We start from the raw sequence: 16434 nt of genomic DNA on the forward strand, positions 1-16434 counted from the left end.
TCTGTGGTCGAATTTGGAGTAGATACTGATGTGAAAAGAATGAGAGACACACACAGTGGATGCAGCACGAGATGAAGTGTAAGACATACTTATGCTAAACTCTCTCTACAGCCCTGACACACAGATAGTGCTGTGTGTTCATCTTCAATTGAAAAACAAAAAACAAAAATTAAATCTCAGAACACATGTAGCAGGCACCACAGAAATTCAGTCGAGATGAAATGAAACAGACCATTGTCCTCCTCACGCTATTCGCTGGGCTACACCCCCCCTGCTGTAGAACTCGATCCCTGATTGGATGGTTGGGAGTTCTACAACTCCTCATAGTCTCCGCCTTCGGTTTTTCCTGGCCCGTCAGCTCCTGTCAGGAAAGCCTCCAGGTCATCCACATTGCTGGATTTCCTGGTCCTGGACTTCTTCTTCTTCTTCTCCTTCTCCTTCTCGTCACCAGTTCCTGACTCATCCTTCTCTTTTTTCTTGTGTTTGTGTCTCTTTTTACTGCTTTTGTCATCCTCCTGGGGGGGAAACACAAGTTTTATTTTTATCTGAAAATGTTAACACAAGCACAGCATGCACCGAATTCCCACTGACATTTTAATCAAGTCCATGACTTGACCACCTCATGAGAAAATCATTAGGGGAAAAAAAAAAAAATGTTTCATGGATGAATAAATTGATATTTGAATGCCTCTCTCATACCTCTTTACTCTTCTTCTTCTTTTTCTTCTTCTCTTTTGTCGAGTGTCTGCTTTCGTTATCTTTAAAAGAGAGAGAGAAAGAAGACAGTTGTAAAAATTTAAGGAACTGTAACTTAAATGTGTTGCTAATTTTTGTTCAGTTACAGTTAGCATAGAGATGTGTGTCTGGAGTCATTTTCTAGCAGAAGAGAAACCAGGTCCTGAGCGTTACCTTCCTCACTGCTGTCCCTGCTCTTGGGCGTCTTCTCTTCAAACCCAAGTCCAAACAGGTCAGTGTCACTGTTCAGGGTTTTGATAGATGGCCCGGATGGCTTTGGGGGTTCTGGGAGTCCGGTGAGAACAAACCCGTCGTCAGACCTGTCAGAGAGGTCGTCCCTCATGGAAAAAGGCTCCTGGGTGTGAGAACAGAGGGGGGGAGGGCACAGTTAGGTCCGTTATCAGGGTCAAATTCACGCGCCAGTTTAATGAGAACCGGTCTGAACCATGGAATTCGGGCCGTGATTTACTGAGGACAATGTTCTCTTAACTGGGCAATTTCACAAAGAACATTTATGCAAATTATCAGCACTTTTTGGACAGTTTTTTTTTTATCCTGTATCACATTTTATGTCATACAAATCAATCGTGTTTTGGATGAAGATCTTCTGAAAGTAGTTTTACAGTTTGCAAAACCAAAAGCATACCCCCACCAGCACATGAATGAGACAGAGTTTACTGGCAGGACTGGGCTAGCCTGGCCACCCCGCCGGGCAGGAACACTGTCCGACAACGCTAACGTCAGTGAACCTACTTTCTTAGGCTTCAGGACGTCTGTCTCTTCGCTTTCAAAGTCAGGGTCGTCCATGACGAAGGAAAGCATCTGCTGGGCCACGGGGGCCTCGGGCTCTGTGTCTGAGGACTCCGCCTCCACAGCGCCCCCTGTCTTCCCGGAGGCTCTCTGCTTTGAGGAGGCTGTTGTTTTGAGGCTTTGGGGTCGCTCTGCCGGTTTGGTTTTGCTTTGTTGAGGCTTTACGACGTTGGCGGAGAATCTAGTCAAAGAGAGGAATACTTTTATCAAAATCTGAATCTGTGATACTAGGAAAACATTCTAGAAACAGCGATAGAGTTAAAAAAAACAAAAAAACAAACCAGGCATGAAAGGACAGAAAGGAGGACCTCAACAATAAAACCAAAGAATCACAAAACGATCTTCATCACTGCAGATAAAGCAAGTTTTTGGGGTGTCAGGTGGTCTGTGGGTGGGTGGGGAGGAGAGGGTAAATTAAAAAAAAAAGACTTAAAACAAAATGGGAAACGATGCCGGGCCAGTCAGGCTTTAGGTCTCTGCTCTGTTACCCCGTGCTGAGGTCTTTGTCCTGAGTGGTTGTTGATGGAGGTTTGACGTCCTCTTCCTCGTCGCTGGTGAGGGTCACGCCCATGCTCGGAGCCACCGCCTTGGCCCCAACTTCAGACGGTGCCTGGTCGTCCGGGTCCAAATCGTCCTGGAAACCGGAAACTAACGGATTCCCCCCTTTTCCTTCACCGTCGCTGGGTTCACAAGGAGAAACGTGAGTGTGATTTCACATCATCAGTGATGAGTGAATTAGCCATTACAAATGCTAAGAGCTTCATCAACACAATCAAAACACGATAGTGTAATCAACACAACCGTACCATGTTACTATGACCAACACAATCCAAACGTGTTACCGTGATCATAAGTGTCTTCTATCAGCTTTTGTCATTTATAATCACTTCCTATCTATTAGTTTATATTGTAATGGTTTTAAAAGCCATTGTTACGTCCTCATAATTCCATTAGAGAGACACAGGGCAGCCATGCAAACGCACACAGTAGACAGCTGAATTTAGAGGCTCTGATTCAGGAACTGGCCCTGGCCTCTGAGGGCCTACCACGGGACATGACTCCTGACGTAAACCTTTAGATATAACCAGCCCTTTAGATATAACCAGCCCTTTAGATATAACCAAGCCCTCAAATATAACCAACCCTTCAGATATAACCAGCCCTTCAGATATAACCAGCCCTTCAGATATAACCAAGCCCTCAAATATAACCAGCCCTTCAGATATAACCAGCCCTTCAGATATAACCAGCCCTTCAGATATAACCAGCCCTTCAGATATAACCAAGCCCTCAAATATAACCAGCCCTTCAGATATAACCAGCCCTTCAGATATAACCAGCCCTTCAGATATAACCAACCCTTCAGATATAACCAGCCCTTCAGATATAACCAGCCCTTCAGATATAACCAAGCCCTCAAATATAACCAAGCCCTTCAGATATAACCAGCCCTTCAGATATAACCAGCCCTTCAGATATAACCAGCCCTTCAGATATAACCAAGCCCTCAAATATAACCAACCCTTCAGATATAACCAGCCCTTTAGATATAACCAGCCCTTTAGTTATAACCAGCCCCTCAGATATAACCAGCCCTTCAGATATAACCAAGCCCTCAAATATAACCAACCCTTCAGATATAACCAGCCCTTCAGATATAACCAGCCCTTCAGATATAACCAAGCCCTTCAGATATAACCAAGCCCTCAGATATAACCAAGCCCTCAGATATAACCAGCCCTTCAGATATAACCAGCCCTTCAGATATAACCAAGCCCTCAGATATAACCAAGCCCTCAGATATAACCAGCCCTTCAGATATAACCAGCCCTTCAGATATAACCAGCCCTTTAGATATAACCAGCCCTTCAGATATAACCAGCCCTTCAGATATAACCAAGCCCTCAAATATAACCAACCCTTCAGATATAACCAGCCCTTCAGATATAACCAACCCGCCGTTTCCTTTAATAATTCCTCTGCGCCCAAGTCAAGAGCGCTCCGCTGTCACTCCTGACATCCCAAAGAAAAGAATTTATGACCCAGATACTGAGCAGAATTATTCAGAACTAGAGGAAAGAAAAAACTAGACCTCCACTGCTCTCAGTCTCCTAATGAAAAACAGAGAGAGACAGAGAGAGAGGAAGAGAGAGAAACAGAGAGAAAGCAAGAAAGAGAGAAAGTTTATCTCTGAAAATAAAGAAACTGGCATTTACTGGGCCGAATCTACCTTCTCATTCCAAGGTCTGTAATGAGGTGAGAAATCTTTTTAACACCGGACAAGTTCTGTCTCTATAACACTTGTTTGAGATACAGGTTATTTGAATGACATGATTTAAACACAGCTTATGTGACTTACACACGGCGTATGTGACTTACACACGGCGTATGTGACTTACACACGGCGTATGTGACTTACACACGGCGTATGTGACTTAGACACGGCGTATGTGACTTAAACACGGCGTATGTGACTTAGACACGGCGTATGTGACTTAAACACGGCTTATGTGACTTAGACACGGCGTATGTGACTTAAACACGGCGTATGTGACTTAAACACGGCGTATGTGACTTAAACACGGCGTATGTGACTTAAACACGGCGTATGTGACTTAAACACGGTGTATGTGACTTAAACACGGTGTATGTGACTTAGACACGGCGTATGTGACTTAAACACGGCGTATGTGACTTAAACACGGTGTATGTGACTTAAACACGGTGTGTTTAAGTCATGGTGTATGTAATGTAAACATGGTGTATGGGAGTGGGTACCCACCTGTCACTGTCCAGTGTAGCTGGAGATCGGGCTTTGCTTTTGGATTTGGCCTGTGCTGCGTTCGCTGCTCCTCCTTCCTCCAGGAAGCTGCGATCCACGCCCACCTCTGGGACGAAATCATCCACACTCTGCACCGCCCCAGTGGGCTTAGTCACCTCAGGACCTGGGGCGTCTGAACGAGGACGACATTTAGAATAAATTATAAGGGTTTTCTTTTAATAATTATCAGGCTTGACTCTGCTTGTACTGAATGTTTACATGGAATCCCCCAGTGCTATTTTACTGGGCATGACAAGTCCCCAAACCTGCCCTGGGCCATGTTCTCAGTGTTGTCTGTTGGTTTGAATTAGCTTAACAAACCACTGAAGCCTACATCAATCCATCTATGATAGTTTTACTACTGAGTGACTTTATAGCTGACCGAAAGCGCTTCCTGAAGATCACATAGACCTACAGAGCTTGGTACTGGAGCTCCAGTGTATGCACCCCATGCGAGACACACAACCCTTTAAGGTCAATCAATCAACCAGTCAACCGACCAGTCAGTCAGTCAATCCATCAATCAATCAATTATCCAGCAAATAAATTAAGCAATCAATCAGTCAAATATATGTATATGTCTAATACAGAGTGCAAATGTTAAATGATGATGAAAATCAAAATAAGAGCAGCTTTTAAAAAGAAAGACAGGATGATTGCTTTGGGTAATGAGGAAAATGTGTGTAATGTTGGGTTCTGAATACGAATTTTCAGAGTAACCACACGTGCATTTAACTCGAATTTATCACTGCTGACACAGCCTGGTCACCATGGCACATAGCGTGAAGACCTTGTGACATAATGGGGTGTGTGTGTGTGAGAGAGTGTGTGTGTGTGTGTGAACCCAATGTCCCCAACCTTTGCTCTGAACTAACCTCTACCATTCTGCAATGCAGCAGTAAATGTAATGGTGCAGAAAGTGTGTATGTCTGTGTGTGAGTGTTTGTGTGGGAGTGTGTGTGTGAGAGTGTGTCTGTGTGAGAGAGCGTGTGAGTGTGTGTGTGTGTGTGTGAGAGCGTGCGTGTGTGTCTGTGTGTGTGTGAGAGTGTGTGTGTGAGTGTGTGTCAGTGAGTGTGTGTGAGTGAGTGTGTGTGTGAGTGTGTGTGTGTGTGAGAGCGTGCGTGTGTGAGAGAGTGTGTGAGTGAGTGTGTGTCAGTGAGTGTGTGTGAGTGAGTGTGTGTGTGTGAGTGAGAGTGTGTCTGTGTGTGAGTGTGTGTGTGTGTGTGAGTGTGTGTGTGTGTGTGTGTGTGAGTGTGTGAGTGTGTGTGTGTGTGTCTGTGTGTGAGTGTCTGTGTGTGAGTGTGTGAGAGTGTGTCTGTGTGTGAGAGTGTGTGTGAGTGTGTCTGTGTAAGAGAGTGTGTGAGTGTGTGTGTGAGAGAGTGTGTGTGTGAAGGGTTGAGACGACAACACTAGAGTCAGTAATGGCTCTGCGGTGACTGAGCCCAAAGGCGTCTCCTCCTGTTTCATTTATATTCTGTGTGTGTACAGGAGTCCTCAGGCCCTGGAGCCAGGCACAGACACACACACACACACAAACACACACACACACACAAACACACACGCACGCACACGAGCACACACGCACGCACACGAGCACACACGCACACGCACACAGACAAGCACACACACACACACATACACATGCACACACACACAAATGTAGCAGGCCACTGTGTCCAATGAAAGAGAGGCAGGGTACCCATCTTCCTCTGTATGTCAGTCATAACATACAGGACCAAACATACTTCATTCACCTCAGTAACACACTCAACAGCACAATCATTAACCCTAACCCTAACCTTCTCACAATAATCAAGCCTAACCCCTAACCCTAACCATAACGTTAGCACAATAATCAACCCTAACCCTAACCCTAACGTTAGCACAATAATCCCATTTCAACATCGTTTCCATCGACCAGAACAATAAGACAGAATGAGCAACAAGCCTGGGCAGGAGAGTCCACACACGACAGCAGGAGAAGCAGAGACCGCCATGTTACTCTTTCCCTTTGTGTGACTGACATGTGTCTTTATCTGCGTTTCTGACTGACCTGAGTGCTCTGGCCCAAAGGCAAATAATCAAACAGGGAGAACCAGTGTGAAAAGTGAAAAACTGTTAAAAACCTGCATCAGTGCACAAAAGAAGCACCAATACTCTGCCATGCTGAAGCATTACTGTGAATTTCACTGATCTAATCTGACAGATCTACATGGTGGTTTTGTTTGTGCAATATGAAGACTGTTACGCTGGTTGCATAAAACATAAACACCACTGCTCTGCTGAGGAAACACTGTCGTGACCTCCAGGCTCCTGAGGAGGCTCAGTATATTCAGGTCACACACACACCTGACTTTTCCTGAGGAGGTTCAGTATATTCAGGTCACACACACACCTGACTTTTCCTGAGGAGGTTCAGTATATTCAGGTCACACACACACACCTGACTTTTCCTGAGGAGGTTCAGTATATTCAGGTCACACACACACACCTGACTTTTCCTGAGGAGGTTCAGTATATTCAGGTCACACACACACACCTGACTTTTCCTGAGGCTCAGTATATTCAGGTCACACACACACCTGACTTTTCCTGAGGAGGCTCAGGAGCAGATGATCCAAAGAGCCGGGATATGAAGCCACGTTTCTGGGCAGGAGGCGGGGCTGTGGGGTTAGGAGGCGGAGCAGCTGCTGAAGACTCCGGTGCCTGTGCAGGTGGCTGCGTCTGGGGAGCAGGGGGTGTCATGGTTTGAGGAGGCGCGTGGGGGGTGGAGGGGTGGGGAAGAGGTACAGGCTGGGGTGGGGGAGGGGCTAAAGGAGTCCCCGGGCTGGAGCTGGTTGGGGAGACCCCACCGGGGAGGACGATGGGAGACTGGGAGCCAGACGACGGGCTCTGTCCATTGGTGGGGCCAGGGGAACTGTACCCTCTGCTGCGTGCCTCTACCATCTCCAAAAATCTGTGAAATTCAAGTTTTGGGTTAATTTTTTATTTTTATTTTTTTTAACTAGCAGGGCAAATGAAAGATTTTCAGCATTTAGACAGAATATGTAGTGCAGGCCCTGAAATCTACCAATCCACAAACAGAACTGCTACTGTATCTGAATGAAGCCCAGGGTTCATGTTGTGGGTGATACAGGTCAGTCAAAGGGTGTGAATATGTTGTACTGCTGAATGAAGCCCAGGGTTCATGTTGTGGGTGATACAGGTCAGTCAAAGGGTGTGAATATGTTGTACTGCTGAATGAAGCCCAGGGTTAATGTTGTGGGTGATACAGGTCAGTCAAAGGGTGTGAATATGTTGTGCTGCTGAATGAAGCCCAGGGTTCATGTTGTGGGTGATACAGGTCAGTCAAAGGGTGTGAATATGTTGTACTGCTGAATCAAGCCCAGGGTTAATGTTGTGGGTGATACAGGTCAGTCAAAGGGTGTGAATATGTTGTGCTGCTGAATGAAGCCCAGGGTTCATGTTGTGGGTGATGCAGGTCAGACTGCTGTTGGTCAGACTGCTGGCGGTCAGACTGCTGTTGGTCAGGCTGCTGTTGGTCAGACTGCTGTTGGTCAGACTGCTGTTGGTCAGACTGCTGGCGGTCAGACTGCTGTTGGTCAGACTGCTGTTGGTCAGACTGCTGTTGGTCAGGCTGCTGTTGGTCAGACTGCTGTTGGTCAGACTGCTGTTGGTCAGGCTGCTGTTGGTCAGACTGCTGTTGGTCAGACTGCTGTTGGTCAGACTGCTGTTGGTCAGGCTGCTGTTGGTCAGACTGCTGTTGGTCAGACTGCTGTTGGTCAGGCTGCTGTTGGTCAGACTGCTGTTGGTCAGACTGCTGTTGGTCAGACTGCTGTCTTAAACACTTACATATCGTAGTTCTGGTCCTCGGTCTCCTGTTGAACGTTCAGCTCCTCCAGTGTGGCGTCGATGTCCAGCTGGTTCGTCTCCAGCTGCCGTAGGAGAGTCTCCCTCTGTCGAGACAGGATGAGTTAAACACTCACACACACGCTTTCAGTGTTGACCATGTTTACGACACACTGTTTCCCATACAGTCTGGACAAAAGCACGGCACTTCCAGTCAATGCACCTCACAGTGTAGCTTTGATACGTTTTATTTGGGCTGTTTTGTCATTTCTTTGGAAAGGACGACCAAACCCTCCTCAGAGTCTGAGCTTCACTTCTATCACTGAGTTCTATTTCTCTCATTCTGAATGGCATGATGCTATTTTTCTCTCATTCTGAATGGCATGATGCTATTTTTCTCTCATTCTGAATGGTGTGATGCTATAGTTCTCTCACTCTGAATGGTGTGATGCTATAGTTCTCTCATTCTGAATGGTGTGATGCTATAGTTCTCTCACTCTGAATGGTGTGATGCTATAGTTCTCTCATTCTGAATGGCGTGATGCTATATTTCTCTCATTCTGAATGGCGTGATGCTATTTCTCTCATTCTGAATGGTGTGATGCTATATTTCTCTCATTCTGAATGGCGTGATGCTATTTCTCTCATTCTGAATGGCGTGATGCTATTTCTCTTCTTCATTTTGACCCTTTGCCTTACGGCGGAGGAGTAAGCGCTTACGGAGGAGGAGTAAGCTCACTCTAAGGTTACTCTGCTCCCTCCGCTACGGGCACTCCTCCAACAGAGCTCTCCTCTCTGCTCCTCAGCGTCGACTCTGCCGTGGCCTCCCTCCAGAGAAGGAGAGAGGGGCAGAGAGCCACTCAAACTTTGATGAGCAAAAGTTCTGTGCACATCAGAGACCTCTGTCTCTGTCCAATTAACCCGAGATCACAGGATCTGTACAAATCTAAAACTGACACTTAATGATACTGAAGATCACAGGATCTGTACAAATCTAAAACCGACACTTAATGATACTTAAGATCACAGGATCTCTCCAAATCTAAAACTGACACTTAATGATACTTAAGATCACAGGATCTGTACAAATCTAAAACTGACACTTAATGATTCTTAATTACAGGTAAAGGAGCCAAAGTACTGAAGAAACAGAGGACTTAAACAGGGAACTCACAGTTAACCACTCAATCGTCAAATACAAATACAAACTGCATAACCCAAAAGTAAACCAGGAAATTGTGCTTTTTCAAGGCAGCCCCAGAGAATGAGTTCATAACAGACGTAAACGTTTATGATGCTCTGCGATCAGGCCAGTGCAGAGCGAACACAGCCCCAGCAGGATAACAGGAGGCGTCAGACTGAACTGAACATGGCAGATGGACGAAGACGGTTTCCTCAGAGACAGTGGGCGGACGCAGCGTCCTGACGGTGAGAGCCGTTACAGAGAGAGAACCTGAGTCTGTCCGCGCCACTCGGGTTAGCACGCTGGCTAACATTGCACCGTCTTATTTATTCATAGACTGAACCCGAGAGAGAGAGAGCGAGAGAGAGAGAGCGAATGCCTCACTAACCCTCAGCCGTGCATCTAATCCGAACCCTGACCTCAACTCTGACCCCTGCCTTAACCCTAACCTCAACCCCAACCTGCCACGACGACCCCGTCATCACATTAAGCGACTCATTCACACGCACACAGGCAATCACTCCCAACCATGTGACGTTTGGAAGTGGGAGGTGATGTTTGCTTATATGAACTCACTATCTGGTGTGCGGGGTTTCGCTGTTATTTTAATGTGAGAGAGAACACAGAAAACACGTCTCCACTAATGCGCTAACGCCTGTGCAGTGCTTAGAAGGCGAAGGGTCGAGATCTGCAGTGTTTTCAGACCTGGAGCTGAAGGAAAGGAATGTTGAAGAAACGGTGCAGGTATTTCAGTCCAAACCCGTTCTTCATGGACGACTCCGCATAATGGATGTATGATGAGCCTGGAGGTCTTTGGACGGAACAGGAACAGAAACAAAAAAATAATAAAAAAGTTAATGTCCATGTGGTGTTTCTCAGAAAGCCAAATCCTAACCGGTGTTGTTTATCCATTGTGTTGTTTACCTGTTGAGACTGTTGATAAAGTCACGGGTGTCATCGGGAAGGATGACTCGATGTTCGCCCATGTCACGCTGGTTTCCCAGGACGCACACCGGCACGTGATTGGGAACCTTCGGCAGCTCACGCAGGATGTAGTTAAAGGTCCTGCAGGAAACGCATCACCAGAGCACGTGACAAACAGCACACACATCCTATCCACGTAACGCCATTTCCATTACCTCACCCACACAGCGTCTTTTACACTGTCTTCATTTATGTCTGTTTACAGTACGAGCAGAGAAAAGGGAAAACTCTGAGGGTTTAAACTCGTGAGCAGTAACAGAGAAGTTTGAAGGGTGTGGTATGATTTCTCATTTCTGAGACGTGAGGATTTGAAAATGAACAAACACATACAGACACAGCCCTCACCTACACCACTGACTTTATGAATAATTAATTTGGAGAAACAAAAGAAAAAACATTACTTAAGACAGTCTCGCTTCAATACGAGTCCTGTTAAAAAGAATCTAGGGCAAATTATTCATCAGATATACCTAATATTCCACATCCCAGGATAAGATTCACAATGTCAAGAAAACCAGAGGGCAAGTTTGTTTTTAAAAACAAACAAAGCAGTGGGTGTAGTGGGGAGAGTGTGGTAAATAAAGGAAGAGTGCTTTATCTCAGGATATTTATTTTCACGACTCTGTGTTTGTGCTGTTGTGACTGCATGTCTGAGTTCCCCTGGGACGGACACGCCCTCACACTGACCCAGCAGTAACTCAACACTATGCACTGATATACGACCCTGCACACAGAGAACCAGAGAGAGGACAGGGGGAGAGAGAGAGGGAGAGAGAGGGAGAGAGAGAGAGGGGGAGAGAGAGAGAGAGAGAGAGAGAGGGGGGGGGGACGGGGGGGGAGAGGGAGAGAGAGAGAGAGAGGGGGAGAGAGGGAGAGAGGGAGAGAGAGGGGGGAGCAGAGGAGAAGAGAGTAGAGGAAGAAAAGAGAAGGGAGTTTGTCTTTACCACTGTTTGGTGATGTCGAACATCATGATCACGCCGTTGCAGTTTTTGTAAACGTCCAGGAACTCTGCGTCCAGGGCCATCTCCGTCTCTGACTGGACACAAAGCCCAGGATGTTAACACGTTTAGGATCAAACACAGGCAGACACAGCACAGGCAGCAGGACACAGGACTCAGTAAAAGACACAGAGTCAAACGCTCCAGGCACAGGCAGGCAGCAGTGAGGACTGACATACGGATCAAAGACAAACTACAAACTTCGCAAAACACGTACAGAGCCTGGCGTAGCTTTGAAATGCCAATGTGTTAATGGGCATACTTCCCCAACGATTCAGCAATATCTCTTTCTAACCAGCCCATGATGACAGGATGTGACTTCGACTCTGGCTCGGGTCCTGACTCTGACTCTGGATATGACTCGTGTAGTGAATGTATGAGAACAGTGTAATATGACAGTCAGTGATATGACAGTCATTACCTCTTGAGGTTCGTTCTCCAGTTTCAAGTTCTCTCCGCGCTTTTTACCTTTCCCTGCAACAATATAAAAATAATATATATATACATAAACACACAGAAATGACAGTAAGTGGACGATGTCATGTACAGCATCTCTGTGCCTCTGAGAGCCATGAGAAAGAGAAGGGAAAAATCCATTTTCAGTGTCTTCAGTGCATTACTTTCCATCTCCTCCTCTCTCAGATCAAACTTCCAGTTCTAAGACAGGATTAGTCCCAAGGCACTGTACCAGTTCACACCAAATGACACACACATCACAGACCTCCAGCCGGAGACCAACTGAGGAAGGAAAGCCTCTTTTTCATCATAAAGACAAATTCATGCTGCAGCCAAACACTGCACTGTTATATTAATGTTTTTTTAATTGTTTTGTTTTTGTGTGTTTTTAGTGGAACACAGCAATAATTGAGAGCTTAATTCATCATTCATTCATTCATGTTTATTTATTCAGAAGCAGAAAGAGCTAGTGTTGGTTTAAAGCATGCCTGTTTAAAAACCAACCACTTCTCTCTCGTCAGTGACTAAACATGATTCAGATCTGATCCGCTGTGTCATTTTAAAGAGGAGACGCAGATTTAATGAAATGTAATGGGCTTTGCTAGGCTCAGAAGTCCAAACACACGAATATAACCCAGAACACAGATCACTACAGTCTGTCCCTCACCAGACTACCAGAACCGTAAGACAGGGGTGGGTGATACGCACCAAAGACTTTTCATAACATTTTCATATTCTTTTCAGCCAAATTAATGACTCAGATTAAAACAACAGAGAAATCTGCATTTAATTTGATATCACAACATTAAGCATTCTACCATGTGTTAGGGGAGGTTCAAACAGACAGTAATTTCAACATTTTTCATAAATAGATAAATAATCACACACCCCCTCTTTCAGGAAACAATGAGCCAACAGTTAGACAGCTGGGCCTTCATGTTAATGAAAGTACAGAGGAGTCTAACTATCTAGAGAGGAAAGAGTCTACTCAAACAGGCGTCTACTGAGAGGAGCACGGCAGGAGAGCAGGAGAGAGACAGAGAGACGGGAGAAAAACGCACACAGAGTGAAGGGGAGGAGACGCTACAGCACTGCCTACTCTCACCTGTACCCTCCGGCACAGGAAGCTTTTGGCCTGGGGGAGGAACGCACAGAATGGTTGTGGGTGTGTGTGGGGGGGAGGGGAGCAAGAACAGCAATGACAGTTTAAAACAAACAAACAAACAAACAAAACAGGCTTTTGATGTTGATGTTTTTACTTTACCTTTAACATGGCAAACTCTAGCCTTTGACAAGACCACGAGCACATGTTCTCTACTCAACAAACATGCGTGTCATTTATGATTTCCCCTTTATTAGCATGTGCAAGGCTATTACATGATTCAGGATGTTTGAATTTAAAATCATAAATGTGACCAACACACATCAGATGACTGAATCAGAACCTTTAGTTTGTGCTCGTGTTCAGAACGGTCCTAACACAGGACACTGCCTGACAGAGGTCCAGCTGACAGTCCTAAAACAGGACACTGCCTGACAGAGGTCCAACGGACAGTCCTAAAACAGGACACTGCCTGACAGAGGTCCAGCTGACAGTCCTAACACAGGACACTGCCCCTGACAGAGGTCCAGCTGACAGTCCTAACACAGGACACTGCCTGACAGAGGTCCAACGGACAGTCCTAACACAGGACACTGCCCCTGACAGAGGTCCAGCTGGTCACCTCTTGTCAAGACTCTTTGAAATGATCCAAGTGGAATATTCAGATAATTCTGACGGAACGATGCCCCACGTTTGGTGATCTGCCGGCATCGTTCATTCTGAACGAGTCAACGTCTGACTACGGAGGATTCCCACCAAGATGTGCTACTTTCTCAGACTGTGTGTAAACACCGGCGGATCCGTGTGTGGGTTGTGTTGGACTGATGTGAAAGGGCACGAGGGTCAGGGCAGAACAGACGTCTGACTCCTACAATACTCACCTTTATCTACCACATCCCACACCTCCACTTTCACCACGTCATCTGTCGCTGAGGGGCGAAAAGAAAGACAAACATCTCAGACCGGCATGGCACACACACACACACACACACACACACACACACCCCAATGTCAACACGTCCAAACCTTCAGTTCTAACACACTACTGCAGACGACCAAAAACGCCAGGCCACTCCCCCTCTCACCTCTCTCCACTGCTCTTCTCCATGTCTCTTCATACATCTGCCAAACTCAAACGATTTACTGGACAAATGAACACGTCATTGCTAATATGACATTACCTAATTCCCTGCAGCTGTCCCTGAACTGTGGGTATAAATATGTTGCCCACGAACTGGTAGGAAAGAAAAAAAACCCCATGAAAAAATGAGCTCTTTGGGGTTTGTTTGTTTGTTCTTTATTAGGCGATTTAAACGTGTGAGGGGCCAAGTGCTGTTGTCTCTAAACGAAAACGCTTGTTAAACAGGAAGCGGTTTCCCCATCAATAACCATGCTGGTTTCCTGTGCGGTGGCCGAGAGGTAATTTAGGAGCAAAACACAGATGTAGGTTTGGCAGTGCGCCAAGGGCACTTCACCGGGCACGCTCTTGGAAATGGAAAATACGAGAGACGTGTTTCAGGGCAGCTTCTGCTCTGATATCGGCTGGAAAAAGCAATAAAGCAAATTGTGACATCGCCAAACTAAAGGCTGACTTCAAACACTACTCTAAGAGATAGAATAAAGCCATGAATTCACCCCCTCCCACACCACTCAAACCTAAAGCAAGTCAGTCAGTGAAATAACATACGAGAGCTCTGGACTCACTTTTGTAATTCCAGTGGATGCTGGTAACCTGGATCTCCTGGGTGGGAATATATTCTTCCAGAAACTTCTTCCCCTGTAGCCGATGCCACAGGGCACTTTTCCCAGTGTTCCTGTCCCCACGGATGACAATCTTCACTGGGAACGAGAGGCAAAAAAAATCGTATCCTCAGTGGACTTAACTCGCTCAGGATAAGTTCTGTGACTGATCACACACACGTGTACGCACACATACACGCACATGCACATACACGCACATGCACGCACAAACACACGCACAAAACACACACACACACACAAAGCAAATGCATATCTGGATATAAACCATTCAAATTACATGCAGATTCAGTTAAATTTAGACTCACTAAACTGGCATGTTACACCAGACCACAGAAGTGTGAAGGTCCATGGGTAAAGCATGTATGATGCATGCTGTGGCCATACTATAAGACATGGACTTGCTTTGTCTATTCCTAAGGGCCTTTCATACGGATGTGTTATATGAACAAGTCATTCTGTCCCTGCATTACTGTGTTACTGTTAGTACAGCCATAAGCAGATGGGCTACGGTTTGTGCAGGCCTGCTGTGCTATTGAGCTGATTTCAGAGGAACTAGTGAGACACACACTAACCCTCACAATTAACAGCCAGCCTGTGTTCCACACACAACACTAACGGCACAGCACCAGTAATACCTGCACTAGTGTAACACAGCCACAATCTGCCTGGAGCCTTTAACCAGAGCACCGTGTACCTCAGGAAAGGCCCACGAGAACACAACACACACACACACACACACAGTCACACACACACACACAGTCACACACACACAGACAACACACAGTCACACACACTCACTCATTCAGATTAGGAAAATGACTCTGTCCGCACTGCGAACACAAGCAGGGAAAAACTGGTCTGTGAATGTCAAGCCTAAAGCCAGAGCTCAGCACAGAGCCAGACTGTTCAAACAGGGTGCCACTTTAACGATGAGAAACGACGGGAGAAACCAGGTCAGGATGTGGGTGATTATGTGTCCTTCATAAATGTTTTATGGCTACCGAGGGACACGGGTAGCTATGTGAGCCTCCACACGGAGACGCATCTGTAAGGATAACACTCAGGAACGAAGAGCAACAGGTCCAGGTTCCAGACCACAGAACACCAAAACATTTTAACCCTACAGCGACATTATAAAGAACAAAATCTGGAATACTGGAATATTATCTAATCAACTCAACATCCAAATCCACACAATTACGTTTAAGTTGTTTTTTTTCTTCAGTATTTATTCCAGTTCTGTTAACAGAGGAGAATAAACCAACACTGTATCTCTCATCTAAAACTAAACCAAATGAATCAAACAAACAAACAGGGAATGCCACCCAGCTGAAACTCCTCACGGCACCTATAGAAAATCTCAAATGCAGTCATGTTTTGGGGCAATAGCCTATAAAGTCCTAAAGAGAACCAAAGACCAGCCCGCTTCTGATCTTGAGATGACTGTTCATAGATCTCCTGCAGGGATATGGATTGTAAGACGCTCTGTTAGCACAGATGTGATTCACTTATTGTTGTGCTGCACACCCTTAGCATAGCTGTGATTCACTTACTGTTGTACTGCACACCCTTGGCAAAGCGCCTCTGTAAACTCTGGTTCATGGACTGAAGGCCTGCTGGGATGTTCCTCTCCCTCAGCTGTCCAGGCTCAGAACCAACCAGCTTCTTCAGCGCGGTAAACATCTTGACCAAGAGCCGTCCAACAACGTCAGCGGATATTTAAAATAATGATAAT

The 16434-nt window shown here is 46.0% G+C and overlaps 1 protein-coding gene across 1 annotated transcript; it reads right to left on the reverse strand.

The window, feature by feature from the left end:
- Positions 1–310: 310 nt before the first annotated feature.
- rabl6a (RAB, member RAS oncogene family-like 6a) lies at positions 311–16382 on the reverse strand. Its single transcript, XM_030775318.1, has 15 exons — positions 16253–16382; positions 14643–14777; positions 13820–13867; positions 11802–11854; positions 11327–11418; positions 10323–10463; positions 10104–10209; positions 8219–8322; positions 6949–7322; positions 4328–4499; positions 2034–2225; positions 1489–1726; positions 910–1090; positions 700–758; positions 311–515 (listed from the first exon to the last, which is right to left on the reverse strand). The coding sequence occupies exons 1-15, from the start codon at positions 16380–16382 to the stop codon at positions 312–314; spliced, it is 2229 nt and encodes a 742-aa protein (XP_030631178.1). The 3' UTR covers position 311.
- Between the last annotated feature and the right edge of the window lie 52 nt (positions 16383–16434).

The sequence above is a fragment of the Chanos chanos genome, chromosome 1 (assembly GCF_902362185.1).
Source record: "Chanos chanos chromosome 1, fChaCha1.1, whole genome shotgun sequence".
Lineage (NCBI taxonomy): Eukaryota > Metazoa > Chordata > Actinopteri > Gonorynchiformes > Chanidae > Chanos > Chanos chanos.

Excerpts from the sequence above, each read along its gene's own strand:
- rabl6a (XM_030775318.1), bottom strand. The coding sequence starts at position 16,382 with ATGTTTACCGCGCTGAAGAAGCTGGTTGGTTCTGAGCCTGGACAGCTG. Across the intron at positions 13,868-14,642 it reads CATCCACTGGAATTACAAAA|CGACAGATGACGTGGTGAAA; the intron begins GTGAGTCCAGAG and ends TTCGCCCCTCAG. Across the intron at positions 10,464-11,326 it reads TTCGACATCACCAAACAGTG|GACCTTTAACTACATCCTGC; the intron begins GTAAAGACAAAC and ends CGTTTCCTGCAG.